This window comes from Scyliorhinus canicula, chromosome 1, assembly GCF_902713615.1.
Source record: "Scyliorhinus canicula chromosome 1, sScyCan1.1, whole genome shotgun sequence".
NCBI lineage: Eukaryota > Metazoa > Chordata > Chondrichthyes > Carcharhiniformes > Scyliorhinidae > Scyliorhinus > Scyliorhinus canicula.
The window spans coordinates 297,349,560-297,371,092 of record NC_052146.1 but is presented as its reverse complement, the minus strand read 5'-3'; the positions used below and the strand labels follow the sequence as shown (position 1 = coordinate 297,371,092).

Genomic DNA, 21,533 nt, shown 5'->3' with positions numbered 1-21,533 from the left:
AAAGAACCTACTCATCCTAGTCCCGGACATGTTGGCCCGGTGCAGCACCTTAAATTGGATGAGACTAAGCCTCGCACATGAGGAGGAAGAGTTGACTCTCTCCAAGGCATCCGCCCAAGTCCCGTCCTCTATCTGCTCCCCGAGTTCCTCCTCCCATTTAGCCTTCAGCTCCTCCACTGACGACTCCTCCACATCCTGCATTACATTATAGATGTCAGACACCTTCCCCTCTCCGACCCACACCCCCGAAAGCACTCTGTCCATCGTCCCCTGCGAGGGCAGCAAAGGGAATCCCTCTACCTGTCGCCTAGCAAACGCCTTTACCTGCAAGTATCTGAACATGTTCCCTTGGGGAAGGCCAAATTTATCTTCCAGTTACCCCAGGCCCGCAAACCTCCCACCAATAAACAGGTCCCTCAATTTGCTGATGCCCGCCCTTTGCCACCCCCTAAATCCCCCATCCTTGTTCCCCAGGATGAACCGATGGTTGCCACCCAGTGGAGCCTCCATCGAGTGCCCTGTTTCCCCCCTATGCCGCCTCCACTGTCCCCAGATTCTTAGGGTCGCCGCCACCACCGGGCTCGTGGTAAACCTCTTAGGGGAGAGCGGCAACGGCGCAGTTACCATGGCACCCAGGCTCGTACCTCTACATGACGCCATCTCCATTCTTTTCCACGCCGCCCCTCCCCCCTCCATCACCCATTTACGCACCATTGGCACATTGGCCGCCCAATAGTACCCCAGAAGGTTGGGCAGCGCCAGCCTGCCTCTATCCCTCCCTCGCTCCAGGAACACCCTCTTCACTCTCGGAGTCCCATGCGCCCACACAAAGCTCAAGATACTGCTAGTCACTCTCCTAAAGAAGGCCCTGGGGATAAAGATGGGCAGGCACTGAAAGAGGAACAAGAACCTCGGTAGCACCGTCATTTTGACGGACTGTACCCTCCCCGCCAACGATAATGGCAGCATGTCCCACCTCTTGAACTCCTCCTCCATCTGATCTACAAGTCTGGTGAAATTATGCTTGTGAAGAGTCCCCCAGTCCCTGGCCATCTGCACCCCCAGGTACCTAAAGCTCTCCCCTGCCCGTCTAAGCGGGAGCCTACCAATTCCTTCCTCCTGGTCTCCAGGGTGCACCACAAACACCTCACTCTTGCCTAAATTTAATTTATAACCTGAAAAGGTCCCGAACTCAGCTAGCAACTCCATCACCCCCGGCATCCCTCCCACTGGGTCCGCCACATACAGTAACAGGTCATCGGCATACAACGACACCCTATGTTCCTCCCCACCCCGCACCAAACCCCTCCACCTCCCTGAACCCCTCAACGCCATCGCCAGCGGCTCGATTGCCAGTGCAAACAACAAGGGGGACAGGGGGCAACCCTGCCTGGTCCCTCGGTACAGCCGGAAGTACTCCGACCTCCTCCTATTCGTGGCCACGCACGCCATTGGGGCCTCATATAGCAGCCTTACCCAACTAATGAACCCTTCACCAAATCCAAACCTCCCCAACACCTCCCATAGGTACCCCCACTCCACTCTATCGAAGGCCTTCTCCGCATCCAGCGCCACCACTATCTCTGCCTCCCCCTCAATCGCCGGCATCATGATGACATTCAACAATCTCCGCACATTCGTATTCAGCTGCCTTCCCTCCACAAAATCTGTCTGGTCCTCTGGCATACAGTCCCTGGCATACAGTCCCTGCACAACCCCAGGCATACAGTCCTCTATCCTGGTGGCCAGGATTTTTGCCAGCACCTTAGCATCCACGTTGAGGAGAGATATGGGCCTGTATGAACCACACTGCTGGGGGTCCTTGTCCCTCTTTAAAATTAACGAGATCAGCGCCCGCGACATCGTCGGGGGCAAAGTCCCCCCTTCCCACGCTTCGTTGAGTGTCCGCACCAGCAAGGGGCCCACTAGGTCCACAAACTTTTTATAAAATTCCACCGGGAACCCATCCGGCCCCGGTGCCTTCCCTGACTGCATCTGCCCGACCCCCTTAACTAGCTCCTCCAGCTCAATCGGCGCACCCAACCCCTCCACCTTCTCCTCCTGCACCTTCGGGAAAGAAAGCCCGTCAAGGAACCTCTCCATTCCCCTCCTCTCCCCCGTTGGCTCCGACCGGTACAGTTCCCCGTACCATATGCCTTTTTAACAACCCTATCAACCTGGGTGGCAACTTTCAGGGATCTATGTACATGGACACCGAGATCTCTCTGCTCATCCACACTACCAAGAATCTTACCATTAGCCCAGTACTCTGTCTTCCTGTTACTCCTTCCAAAATGAATCACCTAACACTTCTCTGCATTTGCCACCTCTCAGCCCAGCTCTGCAGCTTATCTATGTCCCTCTGTAACCTGCAACATCCTTCCGCACTGTCCACAACTCCACCGACTTTAGTGTCATCTGCAAATTTACTCACCCATCCTTCTACGCCCTCCTCCAGGTCATTTATAAAAATGACAAACAGCAGCGGCCCCAAAACAGATCCTTGTGGTACACCACTAGTAACTAAACTCCAGGCTGAACATTTCCCATCAACCACCACCCTCTGTCTTCTTACAGCGAGCCAATTTCTGATCCAAACTGCTAAATCACCCTCAATCCCATGCCTCCGTATTTTCTGCAATAGCCTACCGTGGGGAACCTTATCAAACGCTTTACTGAAATCCATATACACCACATCAACTGCTTTACCCTCGTCCACCTGTTTGGTCACCTTCTCAAAGAACTCAATAAGGTTTGTGAGGCACAACCTACCCTTCACAAAACCGTTTTGACTATCTCTAATCAAATTATTCCTTACTAGATGATTATAAATCCTATCTCTCAAAAACCTTTCCAAGACTTTGCCCACAACAGAAGTAAGGCTCACTGGTCTATAGTTACCGGGGCTGTCTCTACTCCCCTTCTTGAACAAGGGGACAACATTTGCTATCCTCCAGTCTTCTGGCCCTATTCCTGTGGACAATGACGACATAAAGATCAAAGCCAAAGGCTCAGCAGTCTCCTCCCTAGCTTCCCAGAGAATCCTAGGATGAATCCCACCCGGCCCAGGGGACTTATCTATTTTCATACTTTCCAGAATTGCTAACACCTCCTCCTTATGAATCTCAATCCCGTCTAGTCTAGTAGCCTGTAACTCAGAATTCTCCTTGGCAACATTGTCTTTTTCCTGTGTGAATACTGGGTTAAATAACATCTGCCACTGCCCATCTGACCAACCCATCTTTATCCTCCTGTAACCTACGACCCTCTTCGTCACTGTTAACCATCCTACCAATCTTGGTGTTGTCTGAAAACTTACTTATCATTCCTCCCAATTCAAATATGTAACAAACAATAAGGACCCAGCACTGATCCTTGTGGTATGATACTTGACACCAGCCTCCAGTTACTCGAACAGCCTTTTACCACCACCCTTTGTGTCCTATAACTAAGCCAGTTTTGGAACCTTCTTGACAAGTTTCCTTGAATTCCATGTGCTTCAACCTTCTCAATCAGTCTCCCATATGGGGCCTTGTTAAAGGCTTTGGTAAAATCCTTATAAACAACATCAATTGCACTTCCTTCATCTACAGGGCAGCATGGTAGCACAGTGGTTAGGACAGTTGCTTCACAGGTCCAGGGTCCCAGTTTCGATTCCCGGCTTGGGTCACTGTCTGCATAGAGTCTGCACATTCTCCCCGTGTCTGCGTGGGTTTCCTCCGGGTGCTCCGGTTTCCTCCCACAGTCCATAGATTTGCGGGTTAGGTGGATTGGCCATGATTGGCCCTTAGTGTCCAGTAGGGTTACTGGGTTACAGAGATAGGGTGGAGGTGTAGGCTTAAGTAAGGTGCTCTTTCCAAGGGCTGGTGCAGACTCAATGGGCCGAACGGTAGATTCCATGCTTCTGTCCTATACACACTGTCACTTTATCAAGAAATTCTATCAAATTTATTAGGCATGACTTCCCTGACTATCCCTAATTAACCCATGCCTTTCCAAGTGGAAATTAATTGTCTCCTTCTGAAGTTTCTGCAGCTGTTTTCCTACCACTGACGCAAGACTCACCGGTCTGTAATTCCCTGGTTTATCTCTACCACCCTTCTCGAGAAAGGGAACAACATTAACTGCTCTCCAGTCCTCTGGCACTTCCCTGATGACAAGGGAGGAATTAAAAACTTGCGTCAGAGCCCCTGCAATTTCCTGCTTTGCTTCCCTCAGCAGCCTGGGAAGCAATTCATCCAGGCCTGGGGATTTGTCTAGTTTTAAGCCCATCAAAGCTCCAATACCTCCTCACTTCCTGTGTCAAACTGCTCAAGGTCCTCAGTCCCATTTACTGAATTCAGTACCTGTGTCGTCTTCCTTCTGAGTGAAGACCGATGAGAAGTATTAATTTAACACCCGAGCAATATCCTGCGGCTTCACACACACATTTCTCCTTTGGTCCCTTTCCCTGGTTGGCACTACCAATCTAGCATTTTTTGCACGTGCGTGATTGGGCCGGGGGTTCCCTGTGTGGGTGGTGGTGGGGGAGCCGGGAACCCTCCCATAGTACATTCGGGCGGGGGGGTTGGTCAGGCTGCCCAGTGTACAAGACAGGTTATGTGCAGTGTCGGCTGTCCGTTCCCTGCTGAGGCCCCTTATACAACTTTTGTGTTGTGGAGTCACGTGTTTCTCGACTTTGTGAGCGCTGGGAAACACGCGAGGAAACACGCTCGCTATGGGACGTTGTTCCCAATTAATTGAATAGCGCCTGCTAACTCTGTTTCACTCTCCATAGAGGCAGACCTGCTGAGTATTTCCAACATTTTTGTTTTTTATTTCAGCATTCCAGCATTGTCAGTACTTTGCTTGTCTAAAAGCAAAATACCAGCGATGCTGAAACTCTGAAATAGAAACAGAAAGTGCTGGGCAAACTGGTCCGGCAGCATCTGTGGAGAGAGAAATAAAATTCACGTTTCAAGTCTGTATGACTTTTCTTCAGAGCTAAAGAGAGGGTGGAATGTGATGGATTATATGCTGCATGGAGCAGCAGGAGCAGAGTAGAAGGTCAGTGATTGGTGGGAGCGAGGCACGGCTTCCACTATGGCTTGTGCTTCCTTCTCGACCGAGGGGTGTCGAATTCCGGAAGCGTGGAGGGTCCAAGAGAAGAATGCTACTGGCCTGCCCGCCTGGTTGAGTGTAGCTGCCAGTGCGACATCTGACATCGCTCTCTACCTGAAAGGGAATGGACTCATCCACTGCGTGAATTGCAGCCTTGTTGATGTCGGCCTTGATGCGGCTGAAGGCCTAGCGGGCCTCATCCATCAGGGGAAAAGTGGTGGTTTGAATAAGTGGGTGGGCTTTGTCCGCATAGTTGGGGACCCACTGGGAGTAGTCGGAGAACAGCCCTAGGCATCGTTTTAGGGCCTTGAGGCTGTGGGAAGGGGGGAGTTCTGTGAGGGGGCTCATACGGTCGGGGTCGGGCCCCAGGACTCCGTTCTCCACGACGTAGCCGAGGATGGCTAGTCGGGTAGTACGAAAGACGCTTTTCTTTGTTGTATGTGAGATTGAGGGATTGGGCGGCCTGGAGGAACCTCTGGAGGTTGGCGTCATGGTCCTGTTGATCATGGCCGCAGATGGTCACATTGTCCAAGTACGGGTATGTAGCCCACAAACCGTACTGGTCCACCATTCGGTCCATCGTTCTCTGAAAGACCGAGACCCCGTTAGTGACACCGAAGGGGACTCTGAGGAAGTGGAAGAGTCGGCCGGCTGCTTCAAAGGCAGTGTAGTGGCGCTCTTCTGGGCGGATTGGGAGCTGGTGGTAGGCCGACTTCAGATCGACCATTGAGGACACACGGTACTGCGCGATCTGGTTGACCAACTCCGCTATGCGGCGGAGGGGGTATGCATCCAGTTGCGTGAACCAGTTAATTGTCTGGCTGTAGTCCACAACCATCCGATTCTTTTCCCCGGTCCGGACAACCACCACTTGCGCTCTCCAGGGGCTGCTGATGGCCTCGGTGGTCCCTTCACTCAACAGTCGCTGGACCTCTGACTTGATAAAAGTCATGTCTAGCGAACTGTACCGCCTGCTCCTGGTGGCGATGGGCTTACAGTCAGGGGTGAGGTTCGCAAAGTGAAGGGGGGGAGACCTTGAGGGTCGCGAGGCAGGCACACTGTGAGGGGGGGGGGGCAAGCTTCCACCGAACTGTATGGTCAGGCTTCGGTGATTACATTGGAAGTCCAATCTGAGCAGTAGGGCGGCACCGAGGTGGGGGAGGACGTAGAGCTTAAAACGAGTGTACTCTGCGTCCTGCATCGCGAGATTGGCGATACAGTACCCCCCGGATCTGAACTGAATGGGACCCGGAGGCAAGGGAGATTGTTTGGGAGGCTGGGTAGGTGTGGAGGGAGCAGCGCCTTACCGTGTCAGGGTGGACAAAGCTCTCTGTGCTCCCGGAGTCAAAAAGACAGGGGGTCTCTTGCTCGAGGAGTCGCAGCTTGAGGGTCTCCGTGGGAGGCTTTGTGGAGGAGTCGAGTAGGCCTCGAAGCATCAAAGCCAATGTTCAAATATTTCCTTGGCTTCGGACGAACGGGCGTCGAGTTCGAGCCGGTCTGGCTTTAGAGAGGCTTCCATAGAGTTGTCGATTACTAATAAATTGATATCCCTTCAATTCACCGAGAGGCAGAGAGAGCGAGTGAACAGTAGGGTCTATTAGTCATGAACCTGCATAGCCAGTGTCGGTTATACATATACATAGACAGGCGGCCCGGTCTATATATGGCCCAAATCACCGGGGTTACAGTACAGTACCTGGAAGCAGCTTGTATCACCACTTCCAGGTCATAGGTTACAGTACCATACAAGCATTAGGTGAATACATTCACCATAAGTCATAACTAAATTAAACCACCACCTGCCGCCAGCAGTGGAATTCACGATGTGGCGGAAAGTCTCGCACTGGGCAAAAAAAAAACAAAAATCCCGTTTCGATGCTCTGGTCCCCAACTGGTGGCAGCATCAAAGTTCATACCTCATGCCAGCGGGAGGATGCAAGTGGGTCATTTGAACTCCTTTGCATCCTTTTAGAAAACTGGACACCAGATTCTCCATGGCTCTGTGATGCTCTGGCCCGCTAGGTCGGAATTCACGCGGCGTGAATTTGTGCAGGTATTTTCCAGCATGGCCCTGACATGGTGGACCTCGTGGGACAAGTGTTTTATATAGGTGCCCCAAAAGTCCATCAGAGGGCCCCACTGTCACAAATCCTGTCCACCTCACCCTGCTGTAAATGAGAGGGTAATAGCTTCCAGACAGATAGATGTCTGGCTGGGTTATTTCCATTTCCCTTCATACTTGAATGCATCTCAATTACCCTGCTTTGAACTGTACTACAATATTTATAAACATCTAGAAATTAAATGGTTTCACGTCCCCTTCTTCTCAGCAGAACGCACTGAACTGCTTCTGGTGTTGTCTGGAGCTGTCAATAATAGCTAGAATGGAATCCCTCGAACTCCTCGCCATGCATAAATTAGCATAACAAGAGAGAGTTAGAGTGTATCACTCCTGGGTGCTGCTCCTAGCTCCAGTGGAAACCATGAGCGATTCACTTCCAAATGGAGAATCCGACCATTATTTCATCTCGCCACATTTGTCATGTTTCACTAAAAAAGTTACATTAAAGGTTCACTTCTCCTCCCACAGACATCAGGACACCCACCCACCCCCACACCGAGGTCAACACCACCTCCCCCCCCCCCCCCCCCCCAGAGAGATTGGGACATCCCCTCAGCAGACTCCTTCCAAACTCCACATGCAGAAGAGCAACCAACCCCCCCCCCCCACCATGCAAATACCGGGACTCCCCCAATATCGGTGTAACCCTCCGCCCATGAGCATCAGGGCACTCTCCCTCGTCCTCCCATATCGGCACAGCCTCCTTCCCTGTCACTGGCACCGCCCACCACTCTTTCTCGCTGGCACTGCACCCACCACCCTCCAGACTCTGGCACCTCCTTACCCAAACGTATGCACAGCCCCGCCCCCAACAACCATTGGGCTATTCCCCACACAAAAGAGGGTCCCCCAATGTGGCGTGCCAGAGGAGTGCCAGGGTGTCAGCACGCAAGCCCATGTCCCTCACCACCTGGGAGCTATACTCATCTCCATGCCCCCGGCATGGTCATCACGACTTGCTCTCATGGGGAGAATGTGCAAACTCCACACGGACAGTGACCCAGAGCCAGTATCAAACCTGGGACCTCGGCACCGTGAGGCAGCAGGGCTAAACCACTGAGCCACCGTGCTGCACCTCTGTTTCTACAAAAATGAAGGTGCCTGGAGGAACACTGCTGTAAGAGAAACTGTGAAATCTCTCCTTTTATGATATTTTAGGGATGCTCTTGTTACAGAGTATTTGCACGGTCATTGGACCTTGATGGATAGATTTCCTTTGCACTATCTGAAAACGTATTTCATTTGAACAATTCTTAGGAGGTCTTGTTTATTCATTCAAGGGGTGTGGACTTTGTTGCCCATCATTACCCATCCCTAATTGCCCTTCAGGTGATGAAGGTGAGCTGCCTTCTTGAACCGTTGAAGTCCCTGAGGTTTCAAGTCCAATAGGACTCTTCATCGGGGTTCCAAAGAAAGATTAACTCTGCTTCTCTCTCTCCACCGATGCTGATTTTGTTCGCAGCACTTTGTTTTTGTTTCAGATCTACAGCATCTGCAACATTTTGCACCTATATCATTTCAAAATTATTTTGCCACAATTCACTTGTATTGTTGAATTTTACTTCCTTAAAAACTGCAGAGAGCAATCTACAAGTTTAGATAACACAGAAACAGATGGATGGAAATGCTGAGAAGTTTTGACTTCTGAAGCAATAACTTGTGATTAGAAGAATTTGCACTCTGTACTGCCCACACTTGGTGATCATTGTAATTTCTGGGGAGCTACTCAAAGTGCAAAGGAACAGAACCCATTCTGTCCTTGCACAAAGCCATCAACCCTGTTCCAAACGCATACGGTAACTTGCAAGGCCTGAGTGGGTTACTTTGTGCCCCTCGAGTATATTCCCAGTGGGACCAGCTGCCCAAATTGAATCGGGAAGAAGACGGGAAATTACAGGCCGGTTAGCCTAACTTCGGTCAGTGGTAAGATTTTAGAGTCCATTATTAAAGATGAGGCTGCGGGGTACTTGGAAGTGCATGATAAAATGGGACTGAGTCAGCACGGCTTCGTCAAAGGGAGGTCATGTCTGACAAATCTGTTAGAATTCTTTGAGGAGTTAACAAGGAAGTGAGACAAAGGAGAACCAATGGACTTGATTTATTTAGATTTCCAGAAGGTCTTTGATAAGGCCTTTGATAGGAGGCTGTTAAATATGTTAAGAGCCTATGGTGTTAAGGGTAAGATCCTGGCATGGATAGAGGATTGGCTGACTGGCAGAAGACAGAGAGTGGGGATAAAGGGGTCTTTTTCAGGATGGCAGCACATTAGTGGTGTGCTTCAGGGGTCAGTGTTGGGACCAGAACTTTCCACAATATACATTAACGATCGGGAAGAAGGAACTGAGGTCAATGTTGCTATGTTTGCAGATGATACGAAGATATACAGAGGCACAGGTAGCATTGAAGAAGCAGGGGGAGGGCTGCAGAAGGACTTTAACAGGCTAGGAGAGTGGGCAAAGAAGTGGCAGATGAATACAATGTGGAAAGGTGTGAGGTTATGCACTTTCGTGGAGGAATGGAGACAGACTATTTTCTAAATGGGAAAAGGCTCACAAAATCAGAAGCACAAACGGACTTAAGAGCCCTAGTTCAAGATTATCTTACGGTTAACGTGCAGGTTCAGTCGGCAGTTAGGAAGGCAAATGCAATGTTAGCATTTATGTCCGGGGGGCTAGAATACAAGGGATATACTTCCGAGGCTGTATGAGGCTCTGCCCAGCAGCTCAAATCAATTATCATTGAGAATCAATTTTGGGTGGCCCCGGGGCTCCTGATTCTGGCATGCACTGGAACTATACTGCAATTAAGTACATGGAAATGAGCAGTGTTTTGTTTTAACTCCAAAGTGTCTTGTTCTAAATATATGCAATATAAAGTGCGGGGGTGGGAGGGAGGATTGCTGTACACAACATATCTATCACATTTTCCAGGACATTGAGTAAGTAGCCACTATATTTAATGTAGAAATAGAGAAAAAGTTGTAAAAGTAATGACCTACATTATTCTGACAAATCTGGTGCACAGGTCTAGCATGAGCATCTGGAACAGTTACTACACTTCGACCAACATTCAGATCAAACACCTCCAAAGCATGGTTCGTGCCAGCTGTCAGAACAATATCTGCAATGTCTTTCCATTAAGGTAAACAGTTGTGAGTGGTATCATAGAAACATTAATACCTATAAACTATATAAAAAAACTAAAAGCACTTTATTCGTCCCAACCGCCCACATGCAGAACCCACAGCCTTCACATTTAATTATAGGCAAACTTGCTGACTTCAGCAAAATGGTTCTAAAAATGTTCCTAATAGGGATGAATTACTTTAAGGTGCCTAATACGGTAGGATTTATCTAAACAAAGTATTCTTTTTTACGATTCTTCTTCTCTTCTCTCCTTTTCTGCGGGTGTCTAATTCCCCGCATGATAACATTGCCAACTGGCTGCTATCCAATTTCCAGCCTTGGTAATGATGATGAAAGAACCATGGAAGACATCAAAACCAAACCCAATTTTGATAGCTGCCCACACACACACGTCATTTGATCGTTGGTCAAAGTACAGTGGTCAAGAAGTGGGTATCGTCCCCAACTTGCCCCTCCTTGAATCCTGGGGAGCTGAAGTTAAACATTGCAATTTTTCATTATATTGGCTGAGACCCGCTAATTCTACTAGAATCTGGGATGGAGCCTTGAGCCAATAGTGCCTGTATGGCTCAGCCAGTAATTTCACAAAACCGCACCCGCAAGGGGGGGAGGGGGCAGCACTAAAGGGGCTGCCGTTCAAACAAGCCCGACATAAATTCCGCTACCTGGGGATCCAAATAGCCCATGACTGGAAAGGGATCCACAAATGGAACCTCACCAGCCTGACGGAGGAAGTTAAAAAGGACCTGCAAAGATGGAACACACTCCCGCTCCCCCTCGCGGGGAGAGTTCAGACGATCAAAATGAACGTACTGCCCAGGTTCCTCTTCCTGTTTAGATCCATTCCGATCTACATCCCCAAGGCCTTTTTCAAAGCGCTGGACAAACTCATCATGGCATTCGTATGGGGGGGGTAAAAATGCTAGGATCCCAAAGAAGGTCTTACAAAAAACAAAAACCAGGGGAGGGCTAGCCCTCCCGAATCTACAATTCTACCACTGGGCAGCAACAGCCGAGCGAGTAAGGGGATGGATCCAGGAGCCAGAAGCTGAGTGGGTGCGTGCGGAGGAGGCCTCCTGCATGGGAACCTCCCTCCGGGCCCTCGCCACGGCAGCACTCCCATCCCCACCCAAAAAACACTCCAGCAGCCCAGTGGTGACAGCCACCCTCCAATCCTGGAACCAACTGCGGCAGCAACTTGGCCTGACCAAAATGTCGAACAGGGCTCCCATCTGCAACAACCATAGGTTCACACCAGCACTGACTGACGCCACCTTCAAAAGGTGGAGGCAGGACGGGGGGACACTGACAGTCAAGGACCTATACACGGACGACAGGATCGCAACACTGGACGAACTGACAGAGAAATTTCAGCTAGCTGGGGGGAACGAGCTACGGTACCTGCAGCTCAAAAACTTCCTACGAAAGGAGACAAGGACATACCCACAACCGCCACGACGGACACTACTGGAAGACCTACTGGACGCAAGTATCCTACAGAAAGGGAACTGTAGTGACATGTATGACCGACTGGTAGATAGGGACGACACCGTACTGGACGCAACAAGAAGGAAATGGGAGGACGACCTGGGGATGGAGATAGGGTGGGGACTCTGGAGCGAAGCACTGCATAGGGTCAACTCCACCTCCACGTGCGCAAGGCTCAGCCTGACGCAACTAAAAGTGGTACATAGAGCCCACTTAACGAGAAACCGTATGAGCAGGTTCTTCCCGGAGGTGGAGGACAAATGTGAGCGGTGCCAGAGAGGCCAACCACGCCCACATGTTCTGGTCTTGCCCCAGACCTGTGGAGTACTGGGCAGCCTTCTTCGAGGCTATGTCCAAAGTGGTGGGAGTGAGGGTGGAGCCATGCCCGATAGTGGCGGTCTTCGGGGTTTCAGAACAGCCAGATCTATTCCTGGGGAGGAGGGCGGACGCCCTTGTCTTTGCCTCCCTGATCGCCCGCCGTAGAATCCTGTTTGGCTGGCGGTCAGCAGCACCGCCCAGAGCTGCGCACTGGCTGTCCGACCTCTCGGAATCTCTCCAAATGGAGAAAATCAAATTTGCCATCCGAGGGTCGGACGACGGCTTCCACAGAACGTGGGAGCCATTCATGCAACTGTTCCGGGACCTATTTGTGGCCAATGTACAAGAGGAAGAATAGTCGGGGGAAGTAGCGGGAGGGGGGGGGGGGCTACAGGTTCGGTACGGGGGTTTGATGGCTAGCTAAGGCCCAAAACCAAACTAAATAAACATGTTGAGGGGGGGGGGGGGGGCGCAGTTACTACTACGAAGATGCTTACCTGTAAATATGTATGTTAATTTTTGCGTGTTTTTTTTTTCTCTCCTAACAATTTGTAATTTGTTCAATATAAAATATGAAAACTGAATAAAAACATTTATAAAAAAAAAAATTTCACAAAACCATCCTTGCGGACATTTGTGGGAGGAAGGGGGAGGTACAAGGCAGCAATCTTATTAAATAAAAACTTAAGGAATCTTGGCAAACATTGAGGCGGCCACACTCTGTCGTTATTAACAGTTCAAATAGAAAATGTTACTTTTTAATGAGGAAGTGTATTTTACTGCTGATGCCCCTCTGCCTATTAGTGATGATATGATCACCTTACACCCATCGCAAACGCAACTGAATGCTATTTCCTGATACACAAATCTCCAGAAGATCTACAATTTATTCAAAAGTGCAAGCTCAAATCTCAGATTTCATGCATCACCATATGACTTTTCATAACTCATTTTTTGTATCCGGTGGACAGAGACAGTGACCCCAAAAGGTGAAGACAAATACTCCAAGGTTAGGCCACAGCCTGGAATATCTGAAACCCAGCTCAGTCTGTGGCTGTTCCATCCTGCTGAAGTTACAGTGGGGATGTGCCAGAAGGGCCATGGGTTTTCTGCTCGATTGAAACTTTTTCAGACATAAATAGAAATGGGATGGTTAGAAATATATTATCCAGAGAAGTAGAACAGACTTAAGAGCAGAAGAAAAGAAATTGATAGCATATGGGAACAGGGAAATGCTAGTCTGACAAACATAACCATTATTTTTCTCAAGTAACTAGTTAAGACAATGATCTGCTCCAAAACCTTTATAAAAAATCTTTTTTGAATGGGACAAAGTTAAATTTCACAAGTGAATCAATTTTTAACAATGACAATTCATAATCATGCAGCAGCTATAAATGAGTAAAATGGCCCAAGGTGGTTCACAGTGGTTCACAGCATTATAAAACACCCAGCCGCATGGACTAGAACTCAGTCATGTCAATTATGCATGTAAAGTTCATTAAAAAAAAAGATTATCTAAAATGTTTGAATACAATTACTCGAGTCCAATTATTTTTCCATCTTCAGATGTGCATTATTCTACGGTAAGAACAAGCAAGCAAGTGATTATTAGATGTCTAACTATCCTCAGTCATTAGTTGTCCTGTGTTTGCGTGGGTTTCCTCTGGGTGCTCCAGTTTCCTCCCACAAGTCCCGAAACACGTGCTGTCAGGTGAATTGGATATTCTGAATTCTCCCTCAGTGTACCCGAACAGGCGCCAGCCAGTGTGGCGACTAGGGGATTTTCACAGTAACTTCAGTGCAGTGTTAATGTAGGCCTACTTGTGACAATAGGATTATTAAATAAAGGTGGTAAACACAGGCAGCAGAGTTAACTTTCACCCCACCTTCCCCAGCTCGCTGAGATGGAGCTCCTCATTTCCGCTCTGCACATTCTGCTGGAAGCTTAGCCAAGGCTTCAACACTGCCATGTCAGGAAATGGTGGACACAAATGCAAATGGTCTGCCATTTTCAGACATGATGTGGAGATGCCGGCGTTGGACTGGGGTGAGCACAGTAAGAAGTCTTACAACACCAGGTTAAAGTCCAACAGGTTTGTTTCAAACACGAGCTTTCGGAGCACGGCTCCTTCACCTGAAGAAGGAGCCGTGCTCCGAAAGCTCGTGTTTGAAACAAACCTGTTGGACTTTAACCTGGTGTTGTAAGACTTCTTACGATTTTCAGACATGGCACTGTAATAGCATGTGGCATGGTATGAAAAAAAAACTGCTCATTTAACCAGTTGTATGACAAAAAGTAAATCCAAGCTCACATGGAACAATACTGATCCAAAGGACTTGATAGAACAAAACAGGCAAACGCCAGCGTTTTGGACTATCAACTAGGGTCAAAATCCTACAATTATTTTAAACCTAACCAGATACTGACAAAACATTCCGTTCTTACGTCTGTTAATTTTACATATGTTACATTTGCTAACATTAAAGAACATCTTAACCAAACTGGCATCACAATGTGACGGGTTCAGAAATTCAAAACTTCACAATTTTAAATGGATGCTATCTGCAATACATGACGTATAGAATAGGGAGACATGTTTGGCACTTCCTCGGGTTATATTAGTGAAAATAATCCAATCAACTGAAGTCTGACAGGAGGAGGAACATGGTAGCAGGAAAGTGGACAGGGCAGACAGAAATAATAAACTTCTACCGTGTGGGCGTCAGGTTTAACTAGGAAAGGAGGTGAAACTCGCAGAAATTTCCCCATAATAAAGATTGCCTTTGGATCTCATTCAGAGAAGCTGATTTAATGAGAATACAGTAAAAGTACACAAAAGCACACAAGAGTCATAGAAAATTGAAAACAGACTTGTGCATTCTTTACCAAGTCTCTTATAACCATGTCTGCTTTAAAATTAACTTCTCTTTTGCTAGATTAGAAAACAAACGATCCTCCATTTCAGCTGTTCTTACACATAGAGATGATATTGCTTGTAATAATAAGCAAAATACTGCAGATGCTGGAATCTGAAACAAGAACAGAGGACGCTGGAAAAACTCAACAGGTCTGCCAGCATCTAGCAGGACAGAAACAGAGCTAACGTTTCGACTCACAGACTCTTTCGTGAGAATGTAACAACTTTAAGGAACCTTGAAAATAAGGAGCAGGAATAGGCCATTTGGCCCTTTGAGACTGCTCCGCTATTCATTATGAACATGTCTGGTCATCCAGCTCAGTAACCTGTTCCCGCCTTCCCCATATTCTTTGATCCCTTGACCTCCAAGAGCTATATCTAATTCCTTCTTGAAAACATACAATTTTTAGCCTCAACCTCTTCCTGTGGTAACGAATTTCACAGGCACACCACTGTCTGGATGAAGACATTTCTCCTCATCTCAGTCCTAAAAGATTTATTCCATATCCTTAAATTGTGACCCCTGATTCTTCACCCCCATCATCAGGAACACCCTTCTTGCATCAACACTGTCTAGTCCTGTTAGAATTTCCTAGGTTGCTATGAGATCCCGTCTCATTCTGCTTGCACTCATACTTCATCTTCTCCCCTTTTATTGCTTTTTTAGTTGACCTCTGCTCGCTTTTAAAGGCTTCCCAATCCTCTGGCTTCCCACTAATGCTCGCCACTTTGGATGCTTTTTCTTTAGCTTTTATGCAGTCCTTGACTTCCCTTGTCAGCCATGGATGCCTTGTCCTCCCCTGAGCATGTTTCCTTCTCCTTGGGATGAATTTCTGTTGTGCCTCCCGAATAATCCCCAAAAACCCCTGCCATTGCTGATGCACTGTCTTCCCGGCTAGGCTCCTTTTCCAGTCAACTCTGGCCAGCTCCTCCCTCATGTCTTTGTAGTTGCCTTTATTTAATTGTAATACCGTTACACCTGACTGCAGCTTCTCCCTCTCAAACTGCAGGGTAAACTCCATCATATTGTGGTCACTGCTCCCTAATGAATGGCAGAGCAGGCTCAAAAGACCGAATGGCCTCCTCTTGCTCCTATTTTCTATGTTTCTTTGTCTCCAGCCAATTAACACTATGCGGAGCATTAAATTACTGCTGATCAGTCGGGATACATTCCCCATTAAATTCTGCAGTGATAGGGGGAGAAACCCCACCATTGGAAAACTTCTGTCCCTAATCTGGGATCTTTCAAACAATAGGGAAACTGAAGCCAACTCCTTTCAGACCTGCCACAACCTCCATTCCATTCCTGCCGACTCCATTCCCCTCTATTGCCTCTGCCACAGGTTGGATCAGAATTGTTTACGATCTTAATGTTCTACTCTAGCACAAATTGAGCTACAGACCCAATATCCATCACCATGCAGACTATGTACTTTGGTGGTCCACAAACCATCTCTCATCAAGTGTCGCCCACTCAGTTCTTGCAGACCCACACTGGCACCCAGTCTCCCAGTGCCCAGTTGAAAATTCTCACTCGTGTATAAATTGTTTCACCCCACCAACCCTACAGTCTCTCTGACTCTGAACCTTTGTACACCACCCTTCTCTTTACTCCACCATCGGCGGCAATGTCTTTGGTCACCTAGTTCCTGTAACGTAATTCTGGAATTACATTTTACAACATGGGATTGCAGGAGTAGAATAAATTCATGCCATAGGCAAGTGCAATCCTGGCAATCACATTAAAAGTTCCCAAATTAAAAGCCGGGGGCTGGATTCTCCGCACCCTCGCGCCGAAATCATGGGCTGGCGGGGGGGGCGGAGAATCCATGTTACCGCAGGAAATCGGGATTGGCGCCGGTTCACCGATTCTGCAGGCCCCGAAGATGAGTGAATTCAGGGAGTTCGCCGCGCCGCCTGGGGCCATTGCCAAAGACCCACTCCGCCATCCTACCGACGGCATGGAACTGATGTGCTCCAGCCGGTCGGGATACTCGCGCGGCGGCTGCAGCCTCAGTCCACGGCCACTGTGGTCCGGCAGGCCGATCGGAGGCCAAGGGGGTCCTTATAGGCGGCCGGGGAATGTTTGTGTGGGTGTTGCGGGTTGGGCGCGCGGCTGATTAGGGGGGTCTCTTCTGTGGGTCTAGCTCCGTGGTCCGAGGCCGCCATGGAGCACGGTGCAGCCGCTGGAGGCCACCACCATGCGCAGCCTCTGACCCGGAGGTGTGGGAGCCCATATCTGCAGCAAAAGCTACGAGATCTACTCCGGGTCCCTGCTAGTCCCCTGAAGGGCTAGGAATTTGTGTCCCTTTGATGCCAGGTTTTCTAGCGTAAAACTCTACCGTTTTTACGCCGGCATGGTGATATAGTCCCAATAATAGAGAATCCAGCCCCATGACTTTAGTTCAATCGCATCCACAAATCACTTTGTAATGTCGGTGTGTCATGAATCCACACACTTGGCCTGCTCAGCTAGGCCTCTTAAAGGTACAGCACAGTTTGAATTTTTTTTAGTTGTGTTCTTAAGTTTTGCTGAACTTTACTCTGTATGTTTGGATTTATTGCTTCCACTGCCATTCTTGCAATTTTTTCCCCATCCTTACATATTCTTGGTTCTGCTGTCATTAAATGTCAGGATGTGGAGATGCCGGCATTGGACTGGGGTGAGCACAGCAAGAAGTCTTACAACACCAGGTTAAAGTCCAACAGGTTTGTTTCGAATCACTAGCTTTCGGAGCACAGCTCCTTCCTCGGGTGAATGTCAAGGATGAGAATGTCTTTTGGGGTCTTTGCAACACTGCATGAGTGAGATGAGTAAGACAGAGGGACAGAAGATACAATGACACCGGAGATATTTTGCCCATGTCCACCAATACCCTTAGGCCATTGGCACATCCACAGATTTCTGGGCAGGTCAAAGGGGATTTGGCTTATTACGACGGGCCACCACAGATTTGCATTATCTGCTTATTGAAATGAAATGAAATGAAAATCGCTTATTGTCACGAGTAGGCTTCAATGAAGTTACTGTGAAAAGCCCCTAGTCGCCACATTCCGGCGCCTGTCTGGGGAGGCTGGTACGGGAATCGAACCGTGCTGCTGGCCTGCTTGGTCTGCTTTAAAAGCCAGCGATTTAGCCGAGTGAGCTAAACCAGCCCCTGGTTGTTGTGTTGTTGTCAAAGATCCTGTGGCAGTATTTTCAAAGGGAAAGTTCTCCTAGTGCCCTACACATTGAAATAAAACCCAGAATAGCTCATCTCTGCTAGTGGGACATTGTTGCTCGAAGTTGGCTACCTATGTTCTAAATTTCAAAAATAATTGACTGCATGAAGCATACTGATAATTAAATGTGACAAGTGCAAGTATTATTTACCTGCACTTTGGAAAGATGCAGATCTAAAAGAATGCAAGGCCACTGTTGTGCCATATATCTTGAGGGCTGCTAACAGAGAATGAAGCTACTCCCTTTGTCAGACCCGAACAAGGTTTCCAATCTGAGACAAAGCCAGAGGTAGTAGACACTGCAGTATATTTTCCGACATTCACTATTTCAGCAAACAGTATGTGCAAATATAAAGCAGTATTGCTTTTACCCAGATCTATTTTTTGCTAAAAATAGTCACGGAAAATAAACCCAATGACGTTTGCTTTGAGAGAAAAAGATGATGGTCTAAGCATATGTTTTCCCTATTGATTAAACTAGAGCAAACACCCAGAGTGTGCACTAGACTTGAGGCAAAGAAAATATGGCATTAAGTTATTTATCTTGGCAACTATGAAGAAATGTAAGGCAGCCAAAGCAGTAATGATAAAACTATAATTCATGACATCTTTTCATTCCATCCCTCTCGATACAGAACTGTAGGGTGTAGAAATATATGTGTTATTTTTATTTGCAGATATATGAAAAAGGCTAAGTTAGTTTTAGTGCACTAGAGTTAATTTCGGAACTCATTAATATATGATAAAGGTATCTGAAGAGTATTCTCCCCATTCACAGATTGGTGGTAGCATTATGATGTTAAGAAACACTAATCCAGAAGTCTGGGCTAATGCTCCAGGGGCAGGAATTCAACTCCCACCATGGTAATTAATTAATATATCTGGTTCAATATGCTTACTAATAATCACCATAACACTACCGGATTGTTGTAAAAACTCACTAATATCCTTCAAGGGAGGAAATCTGCTGTCCTTACCTGGACTGATATACATGTCATTCCAGGCCCATACAATGTGATTGATTGGTTAGCGATGGTTAGCACTATGGCTTCACAGCGCCAGGGTCCCAGGTTCAATTCCCGCTTGGGTCACTGTCTGTGCGAAGTCGGCACGTTTTCCCCGTGTCTGCGTGGGTTTCCTCCGGGTGCTCCGGTTTCCTCCCACAGTCCAAAGATGTGGAGGTTAGGTGGATTGACCATGCCAAATTGCCCTTAGGTTAGATGGGGTTGCGGGGTTATGGGGATAGGGTGGAGGTGTTGGGTTAAGTAGGGTGCGCTTTCCAAGAGCCGGTGCAGACTTGATGGGCCGAATGGCCTCCTTCTGCACTGTAAATTCAATGATTTGCCACACTCTGAAATGGAGCTAGCAAGCTGCTCAGTTGCAGGCAGCTCACCCCCACTTGTTCAAGGGCAAATAAGAATAGGCAATAAATGCTGGCTTTGCCAGCGATGCTGTTAAGAATAAAAAATTTGAAATAAGATATAGTTTTAAGTGGGTTTAATTTCATCTTTCTGTGCTTGCAAGGGTAAATCCTATAGTCAGATTCATGCTGGTCTTTGTATGTGTGGGGGTTGGTCAAGTTCCAACTACATCTCGATTGTGCTTAGAGAGCGTTAGGACGTGAAGAGTAAATAGAAGTAAGTCTTTGCTGAGCAACAGGAGGTCCTTTTCCAGAGGGAAGGGCTTTCCTTTGTTCTTACTTTTAACTGGAAGCCAGAGCAGTTGGAAACAGGGGACTGGACATCTCTCAACTCAACCAGAAGCTGGGCAGGACAAGGGAGTTGCAAGGATACACTATTTCTAAGCAGCAAAATTCATTTCAGATAACAATGGGGCAAAAACAAAAAATATAGGACAATCCCAGCAGACCTGACAACATCTGTGGAGGGAAAAGGGAGCTAACGTTTTGAGGCTGGATGACTCTTTGTCAGATGCTGTCAGACTTGCTGACATTGTCCAGTATTTTCTGTTTTTGTTTGTGTTTCAGATTCTAGCATGTATAGTAACTTGCTTTTATCCAGATAACAATAGAATTGGGATAGAAAAAATGTTTAAACACCTGAAGTTAAGAGAACAGAGACAAGGTGTGTTCAGAAGAATTCAATGAAGGATAAAAAATGTGTTCTGAGTTAAAGAGACAATTGCAGTAACTAGATTTAAAATGGGACAGCGGATTTCAGAGCAGATGAAACATTTGATGTTATTTTAATACAATCAGGGAATTGCGAGTTAAAGCAATAGTGAACAGTTTATACAGCCATCAAGATAATAAAATCCTAAAAGGGGTTGATGTAACATCCTCGACTCAATTTCCTATAAAAAGTGAAGCAGAAGTATTGTTTAAAAGCGTCATTTGGAAAACCTGGACTGGAGTTCGGAATGCAAAGCGCTAAGGGAAAGCATTATTATTATGATAGAAGGTTTCGAAGCTTGTTTTTGGGAGTGGAGTTTGGAAACTCTCATGTGACAATCATCTTGGGGGACTCGAAGGTGAAAACCACAGACACTAAATTGGGTTCAGACTAGAGTGTGCGTACTTGATCACTTCCAATCTGTGTGCTTAAAAGGGACTGTGTGTTAATGAGACCATTGTAGTTTGAAATGTACTTTGAAATCCGTGTTAATCTTAAAATTGGTGTGTATTTGTTAAGCTAAGGTGGGGAGTAAAGGAGTATTGTAAAATAATCCAATTCTTCATGTTTAATAAATGTTTCTCTTGTTGTTAAAACGAATTAGCGGCCCTGTGACTCTGTTCCTCTAAATTTTAATTTTAAAAAGTAAAAGTTACAGTCTTTTGAGGCAGGGTTCCATTCTGGAATCCTCCCATCCAGGTATAACACCAACTGGGATCATAACAATGCTTACATCCCACAAACCCCAAGTTATACCACAAAATCTATTCAGGAAATAAACTTTATACAGACCAACAAAAGGATACAGGAGTAGAAGTCATTCACTGCAGACAGGCAACAGATCTCCTGGGTGTCTGTCATCTTGAATTTTCCAACCAATCTGCTTTTGCTCTTCCTTTTGTAACTAGAGAAACCAGATTTGTTACCAATTGGTTTATTTATCACAGTAATCCTGCTTCATACAAATGTAGACATAAGAAATTCCACCTGCACAACTTATCTTTGCAAGATTTAAGATAAGGGAAGCAATTCCTCCCTATAAATGTTTAATGCTGGTGTACAGTATTTATATTCCAGAATGTGC

At 47.3% G+C, this 21,533-nt stretch overlaps 1 protein-coding gene across 9 annotated transcripts in view; it reads right to left on the bottom strand.

The window, feature by feature from the left end:
- The window catches only part of wdr27 (WD repeat domain 27), a 599,569-nt gene that overhangs the window by 460,883 nt on the left and 117,153 nt on the right, over positions 1-21,533 (bottom strand). For 7 of the 9 annotated variants that reach the window (XR_005462840.1, XM_038815902.1, XM_038815935.1 and 4 more), the window contains 2 exons: positions 21,256-21,353; positions 10,221-10,342 (listed from right to left, as the gene is read on the bottom strand). Coding sequence is in view for 8 of the 9 variants with exons in the window: in XM_038815902.1 (XP_038671830.1) it covers positions 10,221-10,342; positions 21,256-21,353 (220 nt within the window). In the remaining variant the exon portion in view is untranslated. Of the gene's footprint in view, positions 1-8,087; positions 8,731-10,220; positions 10,343-21,241; positions 21,354-21,533 lie in introns of those variants that run through there. The other 2 variants (XM_038815952.1, XM_038815943.1) reach the window with 2 other exon arrangements.